Source organism: Orbicella franksi, chromosome 4 (genome assembly GCF_964199315.1).
Source record: "Orbicella franksi chromosome 4, jaOrbFran1.1, whole genome shotgun sequence".
Classification (NCBI taxonomy): domain Eukaryota; kingdom Metazoa; phylum Cnidaria; class Anthozoa; order Scleractinia; family Merulinidae; genus Orbicella; species Orbicella franksi.
Window position 1 is genome coordinate 10,837,236 of NC_138148.1, and position 20,065 is coordinate 10,857,300.

The window sequence follows — 20,065 nt, forward strand, 5'->3', positions numbered from 1 at the left end:
TGAAACTTTGCACTTAAGTGTGTGAAACTTTTACGGTGAACGGCTTTAAACATCCCTTCGATGGGTATTTATGAAATTTTTACGGTAAACTACCTCTAGGAATGTGAGTGTCTTTGGTTGTTTAGCTTTCAAGTTAAATTAATTTTGTGAAAGTTGTGTTGACAGTGCTTTGCAGTCTTGGGTAAGGCATGGATCAGTGACATGGAGTGAGATGGATCACCAACATTCAAGGTATGTATTATCAAGATTTTTTTTACTCATTTTATGATAAAGATTCTAATGTGGTTTATAAACTTTTATCTCGCAATTCCAGAGTGGGAAGCTCAGAGAAGACAGTTGTCCAAAGAAAAAGGAAAACACGTTTTTCAGTGCTTTTGAGGTAGACATGGTGTTACTAATCAGCACTAAACCAGCTCCCTTTGGTTGTTTTAAGGAGCTGGCATAACCCTTTATTTTTCAAAAAAAATCATTAGAAGTAATTGTAAACTAATAAATCGGGGTAAACATATAAAATGTGTTGCTGTTGTTGAAATTACAATCATTATTGGGCTAGCAATATAGAAGTAAGGCCGATATGTAGTAGTAAAGGACTTCAATATTATTTTTTGTTCATTTCCCTTACAGCATTATATAAAAGAAATTTTGCAACAAGCATTTCTTTGGTGAAAGTAAGTTTGATCTGAATGTCTAGAAGGATTAGAGGGATCTTATTTTAAACATAAGTGTGAATCGTTTTATAATCGTTTTATAAGTATGTATGTATGTATGTATGTATGTATGTATGTGTGTGTGTGTGTGTGTGTGTGTGTGTGTGTGTGTATGTATGTATGTATGTATGTATGTATATGTATGTATGTATGTCAGAACGTAAAGTGCCAAACTGTCACACGTATGCTGAACCTGGAAGGCATCTGAAGTATCGGAAAACAACGTGCTGGGAGACACCTTGTCCGATCCGCTTAAACATAAATGGTAAGTTGTATTGTTTTTCAAGGGATAAGATAATCAAAGTGTAGATTTTGCTCATAGCGGCAAAAATAACCACATATTCCTAATTTGTCTCTAATAATAGTCAACAGACAATAGGCTGTTGAATAAAGGTCCTAAACGATGCGTTTGTTTTTGAGTTATTTTTTTGTAAAAAAAATACCTCTTAGTCGGCGCGTCGGGTATGTTATGGACGGGTCAATGGGTGAGTGAGTGAGTGAGTGAGTGAGTGAGTAAGTGAGTGAGTGAGAGATGTATGTATGTCACACCAATCAGATTGGATCTACTGTAAACAGCCAATCAAATTTCTTGTTGTAAAGGTAAATGGTATGTGAGAAGATTTGATCCCGATAGAGTTCAGAACGGCCATATTTATTCTTCTATAAAAGAGGAGGAAGTATTCATATATTGGGTTTACTTCGACATTTTCTGTGGGTTAGGCTGAGGATTTTAGTTAAATGAACGAGATGAGCCTTGAGGTTTGAAACAGTTCGTGAGTTAGTAGTATGCAAATGCAACGAGATATTTTTATTTTTAGTTACAAAGGTAACTTGATACTTTTGTTTTTCACAAGGAGTAAATTCAATTAGAGGTCACGAATCGTCGCGTCTAGTTCTTAGGACTTGCTTTAGAGGGGACGAGACTTTAGATTTGAAACAGTTCTAACGTTTACAATAGTAAGTGCGGGTAACAATTGTTTTGTTCTTGTTGCATGCAAATATAACGAGACATTTTTGGGTTTTAGTTGCAAAGTGTAATGTGACACTCTTGTTTTTCACAAGGGAGTAAATTCAATTAGAGCGGACGAATCGTCATCACTCTTTCCCACGAGATGTTTGCTATCTTTAGTAACAAATGGTAACTTAACACTTTTGTTTTTTATATGGGAGTAAATTCAATTAGAGCTGACAAGTTATCGGCTACTGTTTCCAGGATATTAAACAAAAAAGAAGGTTTTGTTTCTGGACGGTTTTTACGTCTCTGCAGTAGCAGTTTAATAGTTTTATTTGATGACATTCATTTCAGCCCGATATTTTTTAAGGGAAAAAGTATGAAAACTGTTCAAATGTTCTTTGAAGACTGCGTGGCACCAAGTTAAAGTGCATTTAATTAAATCAGACTTTCAACGTGTCAGAGATTTTTTTTTCTCTTTCTTTCTATTTTCGGTGAAGTTGTGTTGTGTTGTGTTGTGTTGTGTAAAAAGGTAAACTTACGACTTGTGTAAAATGCGAAAAAGTCTCTAAATTAACTTGAGTATTTTTGAGCAAAAATTTCTCTTGGGGGTTGGAAGGGTTATGTGATCGGTGAGCGAGGGAGTTATGCATGTGCGGGTGTCACACCAATCACAGTGCGGGTTGTATCAAAGAGCGAATCAAATTGCCCGTTAGAAAATAAGATGATAACTACATTGATCTGGAGACATGTCAGATTACTGTAGTTTGTTCAGTCAAACATTTTATGGCTTACTATTTAGCTATCTTACCATGACCGATGTAACATCGCAACCAAAAAAACTTGTCAAATTAACCAAATCATTACTGTACCATGAATGCTTCTATCTACAAAACTTCACAGAAAAAAATAACTCTTGCACGTCTTGCGTGCCTATGTTTAATCTAGGTCAAAACGCTGGCCAGAACATTTTTTCGCCTATAATTGCCTTGCTGGCATTTAAAATGTTACTCTTTACTGCTGGCTGGCTACTTGGCTAATTGCCATTTTTCTAGCTCGGTATTCAAAATTTTCATTATGTCTGGCTGGGAGTTTATGAAATAAAGTCGATCTTGCTAGCAGTGAAGAGCGGATATTTTTTTCCCAGGAAAGTTGCTTATTAATGGTAATTGACGTGGGAGCACAGAATCAGTACTTGGAAAGTCACATATTAAATTTCCAGTTAAAGTGTCGTTGGGTACTCCTGATAGGTGTTGTGTAGGCCTGTCACCCCGCCGCGACCGAGGTGAGCCTGTTATAAAATGCCCCGTTGTTAACTGCTAAGACAATCTATATTCATATATTTCAGGTTCCTACAATCTAAATTGGTTTCACTCGTGGTTAAAGGCGGCGAAATATGAGATGCAAAAACCCGCAGTTTGTCGCGCAACATTGTTTCGTTACAAGTTTTGGGTCGATGTTCCGCGTTTTTCACCTTGCGTGATCAACTTTTGTTGCGGGTTGAAGAAATGCAGCAGGCTGATTGGTTGATTTGCATGAGCATGAACAAATTTGTTGCGTCACAAGTTGTGAGTTTGATGAAAAACGAGCAACAAAGCCCAAATTTGTTGCTCAAAGTAGACCCGCGCTCTACTTTTCGCAATAACTTTCTACAACCCGCAACGCATGTTTTTGTTGCGCGACAAGTTGATCACGCAATGTGAAAAACGCGAAACATCGACCCAAAACTAGCAACGAAACAATGTTGCGCGACAGGTTGAGGGTTTTTGTATCAGGTATTTCGCCGCCTTAACTCGATGTTGACTCGTGACTCGAGGTTGACCTGGGCTCGCGGTTGGCTGGTGTATTAAACGCTACAACTCGGTGCTTTGCAGTGAGGACTTAGCACAAAGAGGTCATTGAGGGCTGATTTTCTCTCAGTAAGCCCGGCCCCAGTAAGGTTATTTCATAACCGTCCCAGTTGTTCTTTAGTTCTTGCTCGTCTACTATGTCATCTATATCGCCTGTACCAATCACTTCAAATCTTGACTAACAGGAAGAACAGGAACCATTTAGAGTGTTTGTTATTTGTACATCGCCCTTCCTGGACAAAGATACTGCTTTGCAATGTACGAATTTTAGTCTACTGGTTAGCTTAACTTTGTTGTTTGTCTTGTTTATTTCAATTTGAATGTATGTGTGACTTAAATTTGTTATTTTGTGTGTGTGTTTGTGTCCCTGACCGAATGATGTAAACAAAATAGTAAATTCTTCTTCTCTGTTAAATCTGGGGTGAAACTATTGTTGTTGTTGTTGTTTTCTGGAACCCACGATTCACAAAACGGTTAGTCAAACATATTTTCCCCTGCAATTGTCGAGGACGTCGAGGGAGGAATAACTGCGTGTGAGTCATATTATTCAACAACTGCTGCAACAGATATAAATTCTAAACTTAAAATTGTAAAACATTAATTTGTCATCAATTTTTCAAACAAAGAAGGGTACAGTACTGTTTAGCTAACCTCCATCGGCTTGAGAGCTCTCAGCTGAGGAACCGAGCCTTTCTATCGATTGTTGTACCGTTCCAAGCTGATCTTTAATGTTTTGAGCTTCCTCCCGAACTGTTGTCTCTATTGAGAGTGTTTTGTCTTCTAGCCCATCGTGGGCAGCCTTTAGACTTGTTTCCAAACCTCCAATTCTTTGTTGGACTGCTTGAGTTGTGTTTTTCATTTCGGTTGCTAACTGTTCTCTGAGGTCCCGTGTTCTCTCTCGCACTTCTCTCCCTAAGCACTTGACGTTCTCTGTAACAGAGCTTGCCTCAACTTCAAGTACTTCCTGAATACCTTGTAAACTAATTTCCAAACGTTCCATCCCTTCTTGAGCTGCGTTTTTCAGTTCCATCACAGATTTCTTCACTTCTGTGTCGTTTTCGTACCACTTCAGCAGTTCCTGGATGTTTCTTTCGTCTTCTGCTGTGAGGGGATCCGTTAAAAACTTATCAATGGCTTTTTGCCATTCCATCTTCTTTGCACGGCTGATGTGTCCCGCGACTCGCACAAGGGCACCGCTAATTTCCCGCCAAAGGAGAGGAAACGCGCCATTGGTTATCTCCATGTTTTGGTTCACGTGACCGTATATTGAGTTGCGATAATATTTAATTCTCGCCAAATCATCGGGTAAGCTGCAGTCTGTAGGTGCTGGTAGAGCATCCCACCCTAATACAGGAGGGGTCAGGTTGCATATTGTCCTTAGCAACCTGAAGAGCAAGGTAACGTCGAAATCTGTTGACCGGCCGTACGCCCCTGGGGATGGGTAAAGACAGTCCCACTGAGGCTTAGATAGCTTTGCAGATCTGAGTTGCTTCTCTGTGGCTGGATTTTTCAATATCGTTGGTAGACTACTCGGGGGATATATGAGGTCAAAAATTTCCCTCAATAGTGTTGTGCCTCCACTTATTAGAAGTCGTGTAACGCGGTGAAAATTGGCTTTTCCAGTTGTTGAACGGAACACTTCATGTGGGTCTGGCGCCGCCGCCATTGTATTAGTTAGCTTCGGAATAATATGAGGTTCACCTCAGGTCAGAAAATCATTGTTCCTAAAGCAAATCGCGTGTCCTTCATCGGGATCTCTACGTAAAATAAAATAAGAAAATAAAATAATAAATCACCCCTATTTATCCTCCGTTAAGATTCACAGCTCAAAGGCTTGTGGGACTGAGTAATTACGCCAGCTGGCGAAAATTCAACGCATATCTTATGAGTCTTCGCATTTTTACAAAATTCGGCGTGCTAAATAATTGATTTATGGAGGCGGTTTTTTGTTTATGTGAAAAATACGAAACAATTGTTGATATTGCGTGACATCGTCAAAACGGTTTCGGCGTGATAGGAACGATCTCAGCACGGTGACCTTCTTTAAGTTAGTAAACTGACAGCTTTTTAGCGTTTTGCATCCGGCTTTGTCTTTTCTTAGATGGTTAAGATATGGAGGTGAATATATGAAAGATCATAAATTTGAACAACTGCCTTTACAGTGCCTGTGATCTCTCAGAGGCGGTAGGCTCGTTACCAGCCGCTGTTCGAGAAAGGATTTTTTCATACAGTCACATACGTACTCATATACTTCATGTGCAGTTATATTATGCACTCACCACGTCACCAGCTCCCAGTTTATCGATTGACAGCTCATTTGGTTAGAGTACTACACCAGTATTGCAGTGGTCATGTGCGAGTCCCGTTCACGCATGAATTTTTAATTTTCAGGCCGGCCGATCAGCGCTTGCTCATAACTGAGTTGATCTAACGGTTCTAGGTAATGATGTCTTATTTATCTACTTCCATATAAAACTTATGACAAAATTGATCGTGTCATAGTTTCTTACCTTGGAGGTCCGTCTCTTATCAGTTCACCGATGATGCACTATTAAAAGCGGAAATAGCTTACCTCAACGAGCGCGAGTTGCATGACGGTAGCGAACAATAAAACAAGCTAGGACTGGCAGGGTAGGGCGAACGCCTTCCCCCAAAGGAGCTAATCACCTACCAAAGGTCCGTAATGCGTACCCAATAGGCCTGAAGAGGAGAGAGTACATGATATCTAATAATCTATACTGGCGAAAATTTTGAAGGTGTGAAATTACTTAGAATGACGGGTCTTTGATCCACCAGTTTCAACCGGAAATATACTTGGACCTGTACAGCTAGTTGTTCGACGAAGTGCGAAACCCTAACGGCTGCCCAGCCGTGGGTAACCTGTTTATTTGTCACAATTACACCAATTACTTTATGGTGGAAACTCCGAATTCAGTCCACGGGGTACAAGATAGTAGAGGTCAGTAGAACACCACGTCACACCGTCAGGAACCTACCACTTAGTGGGAACACGCCAATTACACGGCCGGGTAGAAAAAAATCGATGCACAAAAAGAGATCTTGCATCGGCGAGTTTTTTTGTTGCTCGTTGGAAGCCCGCTTAAAGAAACAGTACCTATTTTAGCTCATCACGCAACACTCTGGTGTTCTGGTTCTCGGAAATATTAATACCGATGCATACATTTACGTCAGTTCAACCCCTATTTAGCGGCCACCGTCGGGAAAATGGATAGTAGCCGTTTCGTAAGGGGGTAAAAGCAATATAAAAGCCATCATTGGCACTTTGATTACTGGCCACCTAATAGGGAGTGGCCGTTAAGGCGGGAGTTCACCTAAAAACGCACGATTTTTTAAAACTTTTCTCGTGGCTAAAATTTAACTCCAAACCATGGCAAACTATACATTTTTAGATCAAAGACCAAAGATTATGAAAAAAAAAAAAAAAATTGTGCCCTAGACCTGCATTGTAACATGACACCGGGTGATTAAATCTGCCACTAGCTGGGGAATGCCAGGGCTTACTTGAGAAAAGATAACTCCTACAAGAGCTGATCAAAATGAATATTTTTTACATATTTTAACAGAATACAAATAGCTCACTAGTTTAAGCACAGAGATTTTTGAAAAGTTTAAAACACACGAAATGGTGACCAGTTAAATCTGATACAGAAAATCCAGCACACGTTTCAATGCATAGCTTCGACAAAATGTACTGGATGGAAAAGTTCTATGCTTAAAGCACAAAACTTACTTAGAACAACAAATCCTGAAAATTTCAAATCCTTCTCAAGGTATCTTTCCTCAAAGGCAAAAATGACTCATTAATTCGGAGAAAACGAGCCTTGAACTTACCGTAAAAGCAATTTTCACAATATAACTTTACCTTAAGATTGAAATTCCGGTAAAAACAAAAATTCGAATTTTTTTTCACAGAATTTTTAGGTTAATCTCCGCTAATAGATGACTGTTTAGTAGGGGTTCGATTGTAGATATATCTCTTAAACTTATTGACTTTCCGCAAAGAGGCTTTTCGAAGAAAATAATCTTTCACTGACACTAACGGTAAAAAAAGAAGGGGGAAGGGGAATCGTTACGAGTCTATAAAATATTTTGAAGTTCATAATTTTTTTCCCGGAAATAAATGTTTCGTCAACTGCGTGTAGTTTGCGACGGGGATCTCTGAGTTAGACCGAAAGACAAAGTTTTGATTTATTTGGTTCTTTGGCAGCCCTTATTTTCAGGTTTTGTCAGGTGTCTATAACTGGCCTTTCTGAAACAATTTCCAGGCTGGCCGAAGAAAAAGGTTCGTTCCTTCTGTGAAGTCGGAGGCTCAAAGTTAAAACGTGAAGGAGACTCGAAGCGATGGAGCACTAGTATTAAAAATATAACATTTCAAAAGCAGAGTTTATGTTGTTTAGCTATTGCGAGGAAGTAATTTACGTTAGCTCTGCTCTATAAATCCAGGTTTTGATATGCAAACTGTTTTGCAGATTTGCAAAGATACCTTATGGAGCAACTACTAGATTTCGAGCGCCATTCCTAATGTTCACTGAGAACATGTTCAAGACCTTGTACATGAGTGACTCCACTTTTGACATATCGTGGCCTGTTGATGGTATCTTTGATGGGTGTGGTCAAACGTACCCCTATATACGTTGGACTACAAGTCGACCGAGCCCTGCCCTGCTAGTGAAGAACCGCCCGTGCTCAACTTGATGTCCTACCCAGGGCTCTGGGAGACTCCGAACATGGACCACATAAACAAAGATCAATCAACATCATGTGCATTTTTAAGTAAAAAAAAAAACGCCCGCAAAAAACAGACCGGTCGAACAATGTACAATGTACACAAAGTTGGCTACCATAACTTCTCCCAGTTATGCATGTTAAGTCCGCATAAAGTCCTTGCCTGACTGCCAGTTAATCTAGTTTTGACGACCACAAAAAAGCTCCAGTCACGTCAGGTGGCGTGACTTAGTGCACAGCTCCAACAGTCAAATCCATTACACGTGACAAATACCCAGACCCACCGTGCGTGCGGAGAAACAACAAAAAAATAGCAGCGGGAAGCAGCGGTCGGCAAAATAGACATGGCGTCGAGCTTGTGGAAGGTTGCGCTGTTCGTTTTGGTATGTTCTCTACATATCTGTTGTGGAGCTGATCCCCAGCGCGAGCAAATTCATATTTCAGCTACAGGTAGGGAAAGAAATAGTTTTAAAACCGTGAAATAATGAAAACACGAATCTTGGAACAGACCAGCCATTACACTTAGTTGTATAAATTGAAAATTCTGTATCTGCTAATGAACTTTAGATAATCAAGTCTGTAAAGTGAGTTTTTTTTTTCGGTTGTTTTTTCGCTACCACGGAAATACATGTAAGCCTACATGCAAGCTTACTTTATTATTTCTTAAATCTGCCGATTGCCGAAGTCAGCTCGATTTTAAGCGTTGAGAATCGTTAGTTGATCTTTCTTTTTAAAAGAAGGATGTACTGTGGTCAAAGAATTCTCTCTTAAAATACAATTTAAGCTCATGAATGCGATTTGAAAGCGATATTTACAAATAGACTGTATGAGAGTTTGAGCTACAGCGGTAGGTACATAGTTATTGTTATGTAATAGACTGTTCTCAGCCTCTCTAATACCCCAGATTAACCATAACAGTCAGCTCACTCCCCCTTCACTGGTCGCATTTAAATTCTCTGCTATATGACGGGCAAAGTAAAACTTGGAAGATCATCTGTTAGATAATTTTGAAGCAGTTGCTTCTGTTATTAACATAGATGTGTTGTCACTTGCAGGAGAACCCACAGAGATGATGGTCACATGGGTGACAGTAGCATATACAAACTACACTATTGTGGAATACAACAAAGCTGGTTTTCCTCTGACATTACAAGCGTCTGGTGGTGTTACTAAATTTACTGACGGCGGATCAGAACATCGGGTGTTGTATATCCACAGGGTGAAACTGACAGGACTGGTTCCTGGTCAAAGATATGGTATGTAAATGTACTCATTGAGTTGTTCATCTGTACATCTCTAAAATCTGTGACTCAAGTTGGAATAAAATAAATTTAGAATTTGTGAACTTCAAGGAAGTCTTATGAGGACATAGCAATCACATAAATTTGTCAGCACTAACTAGACCCTCACATGGCTCACTGCTCATTGTTATAAACTCTCTGGTTTTATCCCAAGCAGGCTTTTTTTTTTTAAATAAATGCACACTCCTCTTGCAAGCCGGCTTCTTGCTTTATTGTAGATGTGATGGTCTGCAATCTTTTAAAAAAATATGTAAAGGACTGGCGATGAAGGTTTCATTAAGGTTTTCAAGAAGAAGGCAAATTGTTTTCACAGGCAGGTACAACTGTTTGAATTGAAGATTTCAATGCAAGAAATAAGAATTCCCAAAGATGTCATATCAGATGGCAAAGTCATTCTCACAGCTGGTCAGGTTTCCTAGTGCCCAGCCCTTAATGACATCTCTGACTGTGTCTTGATGTACAAATTACCTTCAAATTGTTAGAGACCTTGAATCAATAGTTCGCCAGAGTAGGAAATCATCAAATGAAAGAGTTAGCAATAGTTCAGACAAGAATGGTGAAGGATAGGGAAAGATTAGGAGTGGCATAGCTCTCTGCAAGAAATGCCACCTTTCTAGTAAGTGCTTCCACTGCTTCCACTGTTGTCAGAGTTTCATTTTGTTATAGGCACCTCTATTCTAATATGCACTTCTTCCAATAATTCCCCCCTGCCCCTGTTAACTTTGTCCCATTGAAGACATTGACATGAAGTGTAAATACTGTCTGATAATTATCTACAAGACAGGGTTAACCCTGCGATGGACTTGCTAACCAACCGAGGTTAGTAGAAATAATCTACTCCCCTAATGCTACAAAACCAGGATAAGCGTCACCTCTATGGACCGTTTAGCTTGATCCAGAATTCTTAAATAATATATCAGACTCAAGATTGTTTTTCATTCAATTTCCTAACACATTGTTCCTAAGACACACACGAGTCTTTCAGCCAATACCATCATGGCTACATGTATACTGATCAATATCATTCAATGGACCAGACTTATACAGTATCATCATCGACCGACAAACACTATTCACTTGACTCTGAAGATGACTTCCGCTCAGGTTTTCGAACAACGGTCACCAACAACAGGTCTTTTTAGAACTACATTCACCCGGATGATCACACTATACGAACTACATTGCTTTTTATGAGAGACACTGTTTCATCAGGTTTCCAAACATTGGCGTGAGACTTGCACAATGACTAGTCAGAGCATGTAGCATTCTTGGCTTGTGATATAATTAGTACTACTGATCAATAGACAAAACAAGGGCTATACATATAGCATATATTACAAAAGTACATGATAACTTTGATTAGATCGCTATCTAGACTAAGCTGTTACAGTAAATGAATAGTTTCCATGGTTTAATACTTGTATTCTTATTATTCTTGTATTCTAACTTATAAAGTAGCATGAGTTAAAAAGCTATGTCAAACACGAAAGACCATGTTTGACCACATATTGAAACATTGAGAAGAGAGTCGAAAATACGACTTGCAGCAGAGTACATTACTTGCAAAAACATTTCGAATGATTTTAATTTCAGACAAAAACGTGTCTGAAAATAAAACCGTCTGAAATATTTGAGGGCCCAAAATTTTAGCGTCTGAAATATTTGCAGCACAGTATAAAACTTTGAAGTAGCTCAAAAGCTCTCAGTTTACTCTAAGCCGGAGTTTATGGAGCAAACTGTAAACCTTGAGGGTGCTGCCAGTAAAACTATCATATTTTAATGCTGTTCCAGTCTAAGTGGTGTTTTCTAGGTGTAAATTGGCTTTGGCTATGTTTCAGCAAGGTGTTCGAAATTGTTGTCCGGAATTTGTCTGAAATGAGATAACAAGTGTCCAAAAATGAAATGTCTGAAAGAAATGTCTGAAATTGTAAAGTCCAACAATTTTGTATAATATATTTGTGACGAACTTTGACGTGTTTGAAAATGTTGTCAAACCTGGTCTTGAGTGTTTTGATATATAGATCTTCTCAATCAAAAGTATGTAAAACTAATTAAAGGAGAAAAGGTGGAATTTAAATTGTAAAAATCTTCATGTATGGATGTAATGTCTAATTCGTAGACTACCATGTTGGTGGATATGATGGCTGGAGTGGATTGTATCACTTTTTTGCCCTAAAGTTTGGTGAGGACTGGAGTCCAAGGATAGCTTTTTATGGAGATCTAGGAAGTGTCAATGCTAAATCTATAAGCTATCTACAAGAGGACGCACAGAATGGATTATATGATGCTGTTCTTCATGTTGGTAAGTTTTGACAAATAAATATATATTTTTTGGTTATACTTTCAGTGGCCTAGGATGATTCACAGATATTGTCAAATCTCAGTGGCAAGAACATGTATACTGTAACTTAGTTTAGTGACCAAAAGTCCCACATAAATTTTACAGTGTAATTCCTGTTTAGTAATTGCTACATGTACATGTGGTGAACAGGTTGTTATTGCAGCGTTACACATACTAACAGTTAGACTTGCTTTCTTATGAGCAAATATGTAGTTTGTAGCTGATGTCTACATGTAATGCCTCACATGACATACAATGAATGTACACCATTAGCCTATATGTTGATTTTTTGAAATGCAAATCAATTTATTTGTAAGTTGGATGAATCCAGACAGACAGAACAAAATGGTCTGTATGTAACCGCCACTATACACAGGGCTATATTCAGCTGGTACAGAAGAATTAGAACTTCTCTGCTCCTTGAAAACACATCATATTCATACTGAATGTTATCTGTAGAAAAGGTCGTTAACTTCCTTTCACACAGTAGCAAAATAAGCGAACAATAACAAAGCTCATACGTACTAATATGTTTACTTTAATGCGTTATAATGCGAAGTCCTAACGCAGTCTAATGCAGCAAAACGCGAGTGCGCTTTTAACCCTTCATGTTAAGAACACGCGTTGGATGTTTGCTTAGTTCTGAGCGGCACTGTAACAGCAAGAGTTCTTTACGAAGTACTGCACTATCGTAAGTAAAAAAAAAAAAAAAAAAAAAAATCAGTTGCACTGCTGCTAACAGACATCTCTAGACTGTAGGTAGACAGGTGTCAACACTATTCCTGAAGCAGGGGTGTGGCATGCATTTTTCATGAAGCATGCACTGATGAGAAAGTTAACTGAGTGCAGAAGACACAAGCAGTTAGAAGGTTTAGGGAACGTGCTCCTTTCCCAAACATGAAAATATATAAATTTTATGGGATTGGAAATGCCATTTCCCAAGTTTGTGAGGGAACAATTTCATAAGGCAAAACATGGAGTTTTGTAATCATAAATTTAGCAATTATGTTTTTTCAATGTCAACCTTTGGCCCAGGGATAGCTGTTAGTTGGTTTGATAAAAATAAAAGACTAGAAACTGTCAAGGCAGGCAACTTAATTATTAAGGACATTTTTTTGCCTAATACATTTATATAGATAAAAATAGATTTTTTTTGGATTCCCAGAGCTACTCATCTGTGTACATGGACACATCCTGCTCTCCCTGTGAAGGAACACTTCTTTGGTTCCAATGATTTCTTTTTACGGCTGGTTAAATTGCAACTGTAATTTTGTGTGAGATATTATTTTGTCATATTCTTCATCTCATGGGGTATTTTGATATGCATACAAAATCAAGAAAAATAATTTTTACTGTTAACAATTAGTAACTGAAGGAGTCCATTCCAACTTTTTTTTTTTTTCAGGTGACTTCGCTTACAATATGGATTATGTAAGTCTCAAATCTTGCATTACAATTTTAATTTGGTTTCAATGTTACATACCGGTATGTGCAGTTACTTGAAAAAAATTCACACTTCCTTTTTTTTTTTTTCAAATCAAAAGAACCCTTACTAATTACTTATTGTGTGGTTCCAGAAAGGCAATTGGAAATTCTGGAGGGGATGAGGATGAGGGGTCAAAGATCCAGGAAATTCCGGGGTAGGGGGGCTGGAATATCGATTTAGTTTCCAGGTGTCTTTCGATTCAATACGGATTCAAGTATTGATCTGGCTGTTCAAAAATCCTTTCTTACGTACTAAGTAGATCTTTCATACTTGTGTTTGAATCCCACTATATTTGAAATATATTAATTTTTCTTTCATCAAAAACTACTTTGGAAGCTTACAAATGCCAAGAACGTGCTGTTGCGTGGAAATGACCGCCATTACTTGTCACCAGTCCACATGGACTCACCTTGTGGACTGAAAGCGCCGGTGACTAGCCTATTTTGGTTATGCATTGGTCCTACAACTGTCGAGAGGCAGTCGATTTCATTCGTGAAAATTAGTTTCTTTATAAAGGTAGAAACGATAAAACGATTTCACAAACTTGAGAATTTCTTACTCTTGTTCATCTCATGTTCATCTCTGTCCATTTGTATATAATACTACTGTAGAATTGGGTTTCATCTCGAGTAAGTTAGCAATCATGTTCATGTTAAAAGCATGGTGTCAATTTCATCCACACTCATCTTATCAGTCCTTCAACGGAAATTAGTCGTATAGGAAGGTAATTTGACAAGTAACCATTTTATTTATTTTCTTTTATAGCATTTTAAAATAAATTGCTGTATGTTTTCTTTGGGTGAACATGTTACGATCGATTGAAAATATCAAAACAACAACGACATGCAGTGCAGACGGCTAAGTGTTTGGAGTGTTTACTTTAGCTTTAACACACTTTCTTGTCAAAGCTATTTTTTCCAGAGGGTATGGGGGGTGTACGAAATACTAGTGGAAATGCTTAAGGGGTGGGGGGAAGGGGTTACTTTTTTATTCAAAATATGGAAATTCCGGGGGGGAGGAGGAGGAGGAGTGGGGGCTTATGTGAAATTCCCTCTGTGGTCAGGGTATGAATATTCTCTGGAACTACACATTTTAATTTTCAACTTTTCCAAATTTGTATGTTTTACATGATAATCATTCTGTGTTTTACACTTTTGCTGTTCAAATACAGGTTTGACCCTTGGACAAAACACAAACTCATCCCCCACCATGTTACAGGGGAGGTGGGGAGGGAATGGACCCCCCCCCCCCCCCTGGGTTTTTCTAAATGAATAATGAGACTTCTAATCGATCAGATATTTTCGTTCACGGGCACTTGGTCTAAATGCATCATGTGACGGAATATTCCCCAGCAAAAACTGTGAATATCCAAGTGATATTCCCCAATTTTGAAAAGGAAAAATATTTGAAGAATAATAAACACAATAGCCTCAATTTGGTGCAAAAATATGCTTGAATATTTGTCCTTGGACATGATCTGTTCCTCAAAGCCTGTTTGCCTCTCAGAACAGATAATGTCCATGGACAAATATCAGAGCATATTTCTGTGCTAAATGGAGTCTATTGTTTACATATCAAAATCATTAATTTTTTATAAATATGTAATATGCAATGTCACATGTTGTTAAGTTGGCCATATTGGATTCCAGCAAGTTAAAAAAGGATGGAAAAATTAATTGATCCAAAGTGTGAAACAAGCAAAGAAAGGAAAAAATGAAAATAACTAAATCTGCAATGCTGCTTAAGAAAAGTAGATTAAGAAATAATTAATTCTGTCCAAAAAGATGAAATTTTGTTTGACCTGCTTGTCAAAATGTATTTGCCATAACTTTGTCTCTTGACCCATACAAACAGTTGACACTCCAAAGTTTTGTAAGGGATAAATGTAACACAGGAGGGTTAACGTTTTTTATTGTTTTTATACCAACAGGATAATGCACGGGTAGGTGATGACTTCATGAATCAAATTCAGACAATTGCTGCCTATGTACCATACATGACGTGTCCAGGAAATCATGAACAAGCTTAGTAAGTTTCTTGATGCTTGAAATTTATTTTGTCCATCCCATAAAATGTTCATCCAGATCCCATTGCAACCATTTAATTATTAAATAACATTAATAATATTGATCAATATCGATTTCTTAAAACACAAGCAGGTGAATATTAACGTTAAAAGCCGACGTTTCAGCGTCATCGTGACACCATTCTCAAGGTAAAGTGAATAAATAATGCAAAGATTTGATTTCTATTCAGTCTCTACAAATTAGCATAATAACAAGGGATTATGAGTTCTCCAAGTGAATACCTTTGCTCGAATCGAGTCCATTTGCACATTAAGGGATGGTTTAAGTTTTCTTGAATGTATAGAAATCATATCTTTGCATTATTTATTCACTTTGCCTTCAGTTGAGAATGGTGTCACGGTGATGCTGAAATGCCAGCTTTTAACTTAATATTCGCCTAATATTAACCTAAATAATGATCAATTATTGAACGAGGTTGAGCAAAATGTCGTGATTTGTCAGTGCCGAGCAGATTAATTGCCACAGCTGAAGGCGATCACTAAGTTTGTTTTCATATTTAAATCACTCTCTGACAGCTCAGGTAAGCGATCTTTTATTTTTCACTTGAAAAACATGACAGTTCTACACATCAGCAGATCACAAATTTGTACGCAGTTATATGCAGGTCAGGTGGTGGGCTCTCGTCCAATGGAAGGAAGAAAAAGTGCATTGAATGATAAAATTTATCATATTTGATATAATTCATAGCATGGCACATGCGATGTACATGTAGGTTATTAATTTATGACCAATGGCTGTAATAATTGATGTCCATTTGCATTTATTTATTCCAGAGGGTTTTCATCCTTTGATTTACTCAATTTTTGTTTAATTTTACACCAGAATCGAGGTTGGTGAACCACAACACACCTTGTTTAGCTCTTTAAGTGAACAGGGATCATTTAAATTCACAAGCTTCAGAGGGAATAGTTAATACAGGACTTCTCAATCTAACATGGCTAAGCCATTAGGCCAACATACTGCATCTCACCTGAATACATGTACATTATAATCTGAAAAACACATTGAATAATTTTCCTTCCAGCAACTTCTCAAACTACAGAAACAGGTTTTCAATGCCAGGAAACACAGAAAGTATCTTTTACAGGTAAGGATGAAACTTTCATAAATGAGCCTAATACAATCAGTTGCAAGGAGTACATGTACTAGTTTATATATAGCTACAGTGGTGTGCTCTAGAAGCACCTGAGTGCCACAGGCGACTAACTTTTGACTTTGGGTGACTAGAAAAACTCACTTTTGCCGTATAAGCTTGAGCGCTGGGTACCCAGTATTTTATGGTAAGGAACCTTTGGGCTCATCAAAATTTTTCTTAGACCACAGCCTTGAGCTAACAATGTAAAATGCATACGAGTTGAGGAAATGGTCATATTTTCTATATGTCTGATCAAGCCAGATATATAGTGCTCAGGTTTTGAAAGTCCAAGTGAAATCATCCTTTGGAATATACATGTTATTCACTTGTTGAGTGTATACACTGCAAATGTAAAATGAAAGACCTTAGTGAACTGTCATCAGTTGTGTCACAGATTTATTCACCTGAAAATGAAAAGTCAGGCATTATGTAGGCCAGTGATCTCTTATTTATTGATAGACCTGATTCTCGAAGCCCTGGCACATGTGCCACTGGGGGTCCTGAGCTTACTAACTGAGTGCAAGGGCAATACATGTACTAGACCAAAATGTTCGGTGTGTAGCCAGGCATGTTAAAAATTGGTAAAAACGAAACGTAACGAAAGCCCTTGCCACTAATAACTACCCTGCAAATATCATTCACAATGGCTGCCAACTGAGTAGACAGCAAGAAACGAATGATACCGACCATCGTGGTTTTGTCATCCTCCCCTACGCCAAAGGTTTTTCCGAAAGAGTCGCAAACGTTCTTCAAGGTTTCAATATCAAGGTCGCCCATAAACCTATTCGTACAATCTCGAACATACTCAAAAAACCTAAAGACAAGATCGAGAAAGAGGCTTCCAGAGGCATTGTTTACAAGATCAAATGTAAAGATTGTGACTGTGTTTATGTTGGTCAGTCATCACGCGCGTTAAAAACACGTATGAAAAAACACGCAAAGGCTATAGCAACATTGGACAAAAACTCTTTATTGGCCAAACACCATATGCTCAACGGTCACCAAATAGATTTGGAGAACGTTGAAATTGTCGACAGATCATCAGTATGGAAACAAAGACTAATTCTTGAAGCTTGGCATTCCGTGCGAGACAGGAACGCTATAAACGAACACATAGCGCTACCGAACGTGTACAATGGCATTAAGAATTTTTACACTCATTAAGAATACTCTAGAGACTATTGCTCATTTAGTTTTATCACACATCTATTACATATTCTAGCAGGACGCCGTTTAACATTTGCATTTTCCATCTTTTGCTGAAGAAGGCAACAGTAGTGGCCGAAACGTCCGATAACCATATTTTTAGCCAGTGACAACCATTTAATTCCTTTCCTTTTTTACCATGTACTAGACCATACTATAATATTGGCCTAAGGTCGTGACAAGAAAGAACCAATCAGAATGCTCTGATTTACCTCAAGAATATCTTGCCATATAATAATATTACATGTATATTATTGATATATATTATATGGCTTGTGCTTGTGGCTGATATAACATGCACTCTGATTGGCTCACACACTCTGATTCCAGGGCATTCTTCCATAATACCCACAGTTCGATTACAGGCATGCAAAAACAAAGCAAAAAGCCATATAATGAACAACTTATTAACCTCGAACGTTCAGTCTTTACGGGAAAATCTTAAACCTTGGCCTTGCCGTATTGACCTTGCTATCACTTGGTCAATACGGCAAGGTCTTAGTTTGAGATTTCGTGTAAAGGCCTCACTCTCAGTTAGTAAGTAGTTAATATTTTCTAATATCTCATTATTAATATTTAGTCTGTATTTCGCATTTACCAGTATCTCTTTTCTGACTGTCTTTTATTTTTCCTGGTGTAGTTGGAACATTGGGCCCGCACACGTCATTAGTTTTTCAACAGAAGTCTACTACTGGTTAAATTATGGAATTGAACAAATTGTTCAGCAGTATGATTTTCTGAAAAAAGACCTGCAGGTTAGCTACAGTACTGTATTTGTCTGTACAGTTTGGTAGATTTTGCTCTGGTTTCTTCCAAATTGAAAATGACTTTTCCCTCTTCAATTTCCTAGATGTCAAATAGTCATCAAATTCAATAGCAAAGCTGAGAAAACATGTTGATATGAAATAGATGTCTTTTCACGTTATAAATTTGTAGGAAGCAGCGTCACCTGAAAACCGCAAGTTGCGTCCATGGATTATCACAATGGGTCATAAACCAATGTACTGTGATAATAATGATGGCGAATACTGCATCAAAACTAACCGTGTGGTATGTTGCTTCACTTCTCTTTACTCTAGGTTTTTCCTATCAACAATGCAAGTAAATGTTACCCTAGAAGGAGTCTAGTATGTGTGAAAAGTGGCAAAAATTTCAATGTTGACTGTTTGCATCAGTAAGGAAAACCAGGCTGAAGCTAACCTTATTTTCATAGCATTAGTTCACAATTCCTATACTTGCTGCTCTTGGTGAATCCTGCTTGGTTATTGGAGGTGAGGTAGGGTCAAACAGAAAAGTTTTCAAAAAAGTTAAGGTGGCTCTGAATGCCCTGCACAGAATATATTTAAACTTGGCAAAACATTAGATCTTATGCTTGTCACAATTCGATATTGAAAATGGGGGTCACTGAGCTAGTTTTTCAATTATAAGGCACTTAAAGCTAAAATTGAGGTATTTTACTGTCTGTTGCTACAGTAATCGATTATGCCATAAAGATTACCATTATTGGTTCACCAATAATTATTGCTGGGCATTTGTGTGATACCATAAAAGATAAAGAGTGGTGGTATTGATGCTCGTGTAGCTGTTGGGAAAGTGCTGGAAACTGTTTCCAGCCGCCTTAATCAAGTCCAGTTAACTCTTCTTTTATTGCATTTTTTAGATACGCAAAGGAATCACATCAAAACATTTGTTTGGTTTGGAAGACTTGTTTTACAAATATGGTAAGGAGGAGACCGGAGATCAATGTGATAGCTTTTGTGCTCACAAGCAGCTCAAGCTCAAGCTTCGAGTGATGATCATCTCGGTAATGGCAATCATGGCAAAAATGGGATTATTTACAATTGGTTTCATAAGGTAGAAATACTAGTTAGAGATACTAGAGAGGTTTCCAACTATTTAAAAGAAAGAGAAACACTGGCAAAGCTAGGAAGCTAAAGTCGCTTTAAATCAGCAGAAACAGTGTCAGGCAACAAGCAATACACTGTGGAAGAAAGATAAGCTATGTGTATCCCTTTAAAGAGGTTTCTAGTATTACTACCTCCTAAAACTGGTCGTAAATATTCCCATATACTAAGTTTTATATTTTTGCCGTGACAGCTATAATGCATCATTGCTTAAAACTTGAGCTTGGGTCAGCTGTGGTGTGCCTTGATGAGTAGCAAACATGTGAATAACCCCGTAAGGTGGACCCCGTTAAAATCGGGTTGCCAATGGACCTCAAAAATCTGGCTATATTAATGAGCTGGCTGTGTTA

General features: G+C 38.1%; 3 protein-coding genes across 6 annotated transcripts in view; 1 reads left to right on the forward strand and 2 right to left on the reverse strand.

Moving 5' to 3' along the window:
- The window catches only part of LOC145484573 (leucine-rich repeat serine/threonine-protein kinase 2-like), a 33,067-nt gene extending 26,182 nt beyond the window's left edge, over window positions 1–6,885 (reverse strand). For both annotated transcript variants that reach the window (XM_081463155.1, XM_081463154.1), the window contains exons 1-2: window positions 6,020–6,885; window positions 4,161–5,266 (exon numbers count right to left, since the gene is read on the reverse strand). In XM_081463155.1, the coding sequence (XP_081319281.1) occupies window positions 4,161–5,175 (1,015 nt within the window). In that variant the 5' untranslated portion in view covers window positions 5,176–5,266; window positions 6,020–6,885. The remainder of the gene's footprint in view (window positions 1–4,160; window positions 5,267–6,019) is intronic.
- The window catches only part of LOC145484618 (uncharacterized), a 407,604-nt gene that overhangs the window by 165,222 nt on the left and 222,317 nt on the right, over window positions 1–20,065 (reverse strand). The window lies entirely within an intron of this gene.
- The window catches only part of LOC145483368 (acid phosphatase type 7-like), a 14,069-nt gene continuing 2,568 nt past the window's right edge, over window positions 8,565–20,065 (forward strand). For 2 of the 3 annotated variants that reach the window (XM_081461873.1, XM_081461872.1), the window contains exons 1-9: window positions 8,565–8,705; window positions 9,293–9,511; window positions 11,676–11,858; window positions 13,303–13,382; window positions 15,314–15,411; window positions 16,495–16,557; window positions 18,452–18,566; window positions 18,748–18,861; window positions 19,472–19,532. In XM_081461873.1, coding sequence (XP_081317999.1) covers window positions 8,600–8,705; window positions 9,293–9,511; window positions 11,676–11,858; window positions 13,303–13,382; window positions 15,314–15,411; window positions 16,495–16,557; window positions 18,452–18,566; window positions 18,748–18,861; window positions 19,472–19,532 — 1,039 coding nt within the window. In that variant the 5' untranslated portion in view covers window positions 8,565–8,599. Of the gene's footprint in view, window positions 8,706–9,292; window positions 9,512–11,675; window positions 11,859–13,302; window positions 13,383–15,313; window positions 15,412–16,494; window positions 16,558–18,451; window positions 18,567–18,747; window positions 18,862–19,471 lie in introns of all 3 variants that reach the window. The other variant, XM_081461870.1, reaches the window with a different exon arrangement.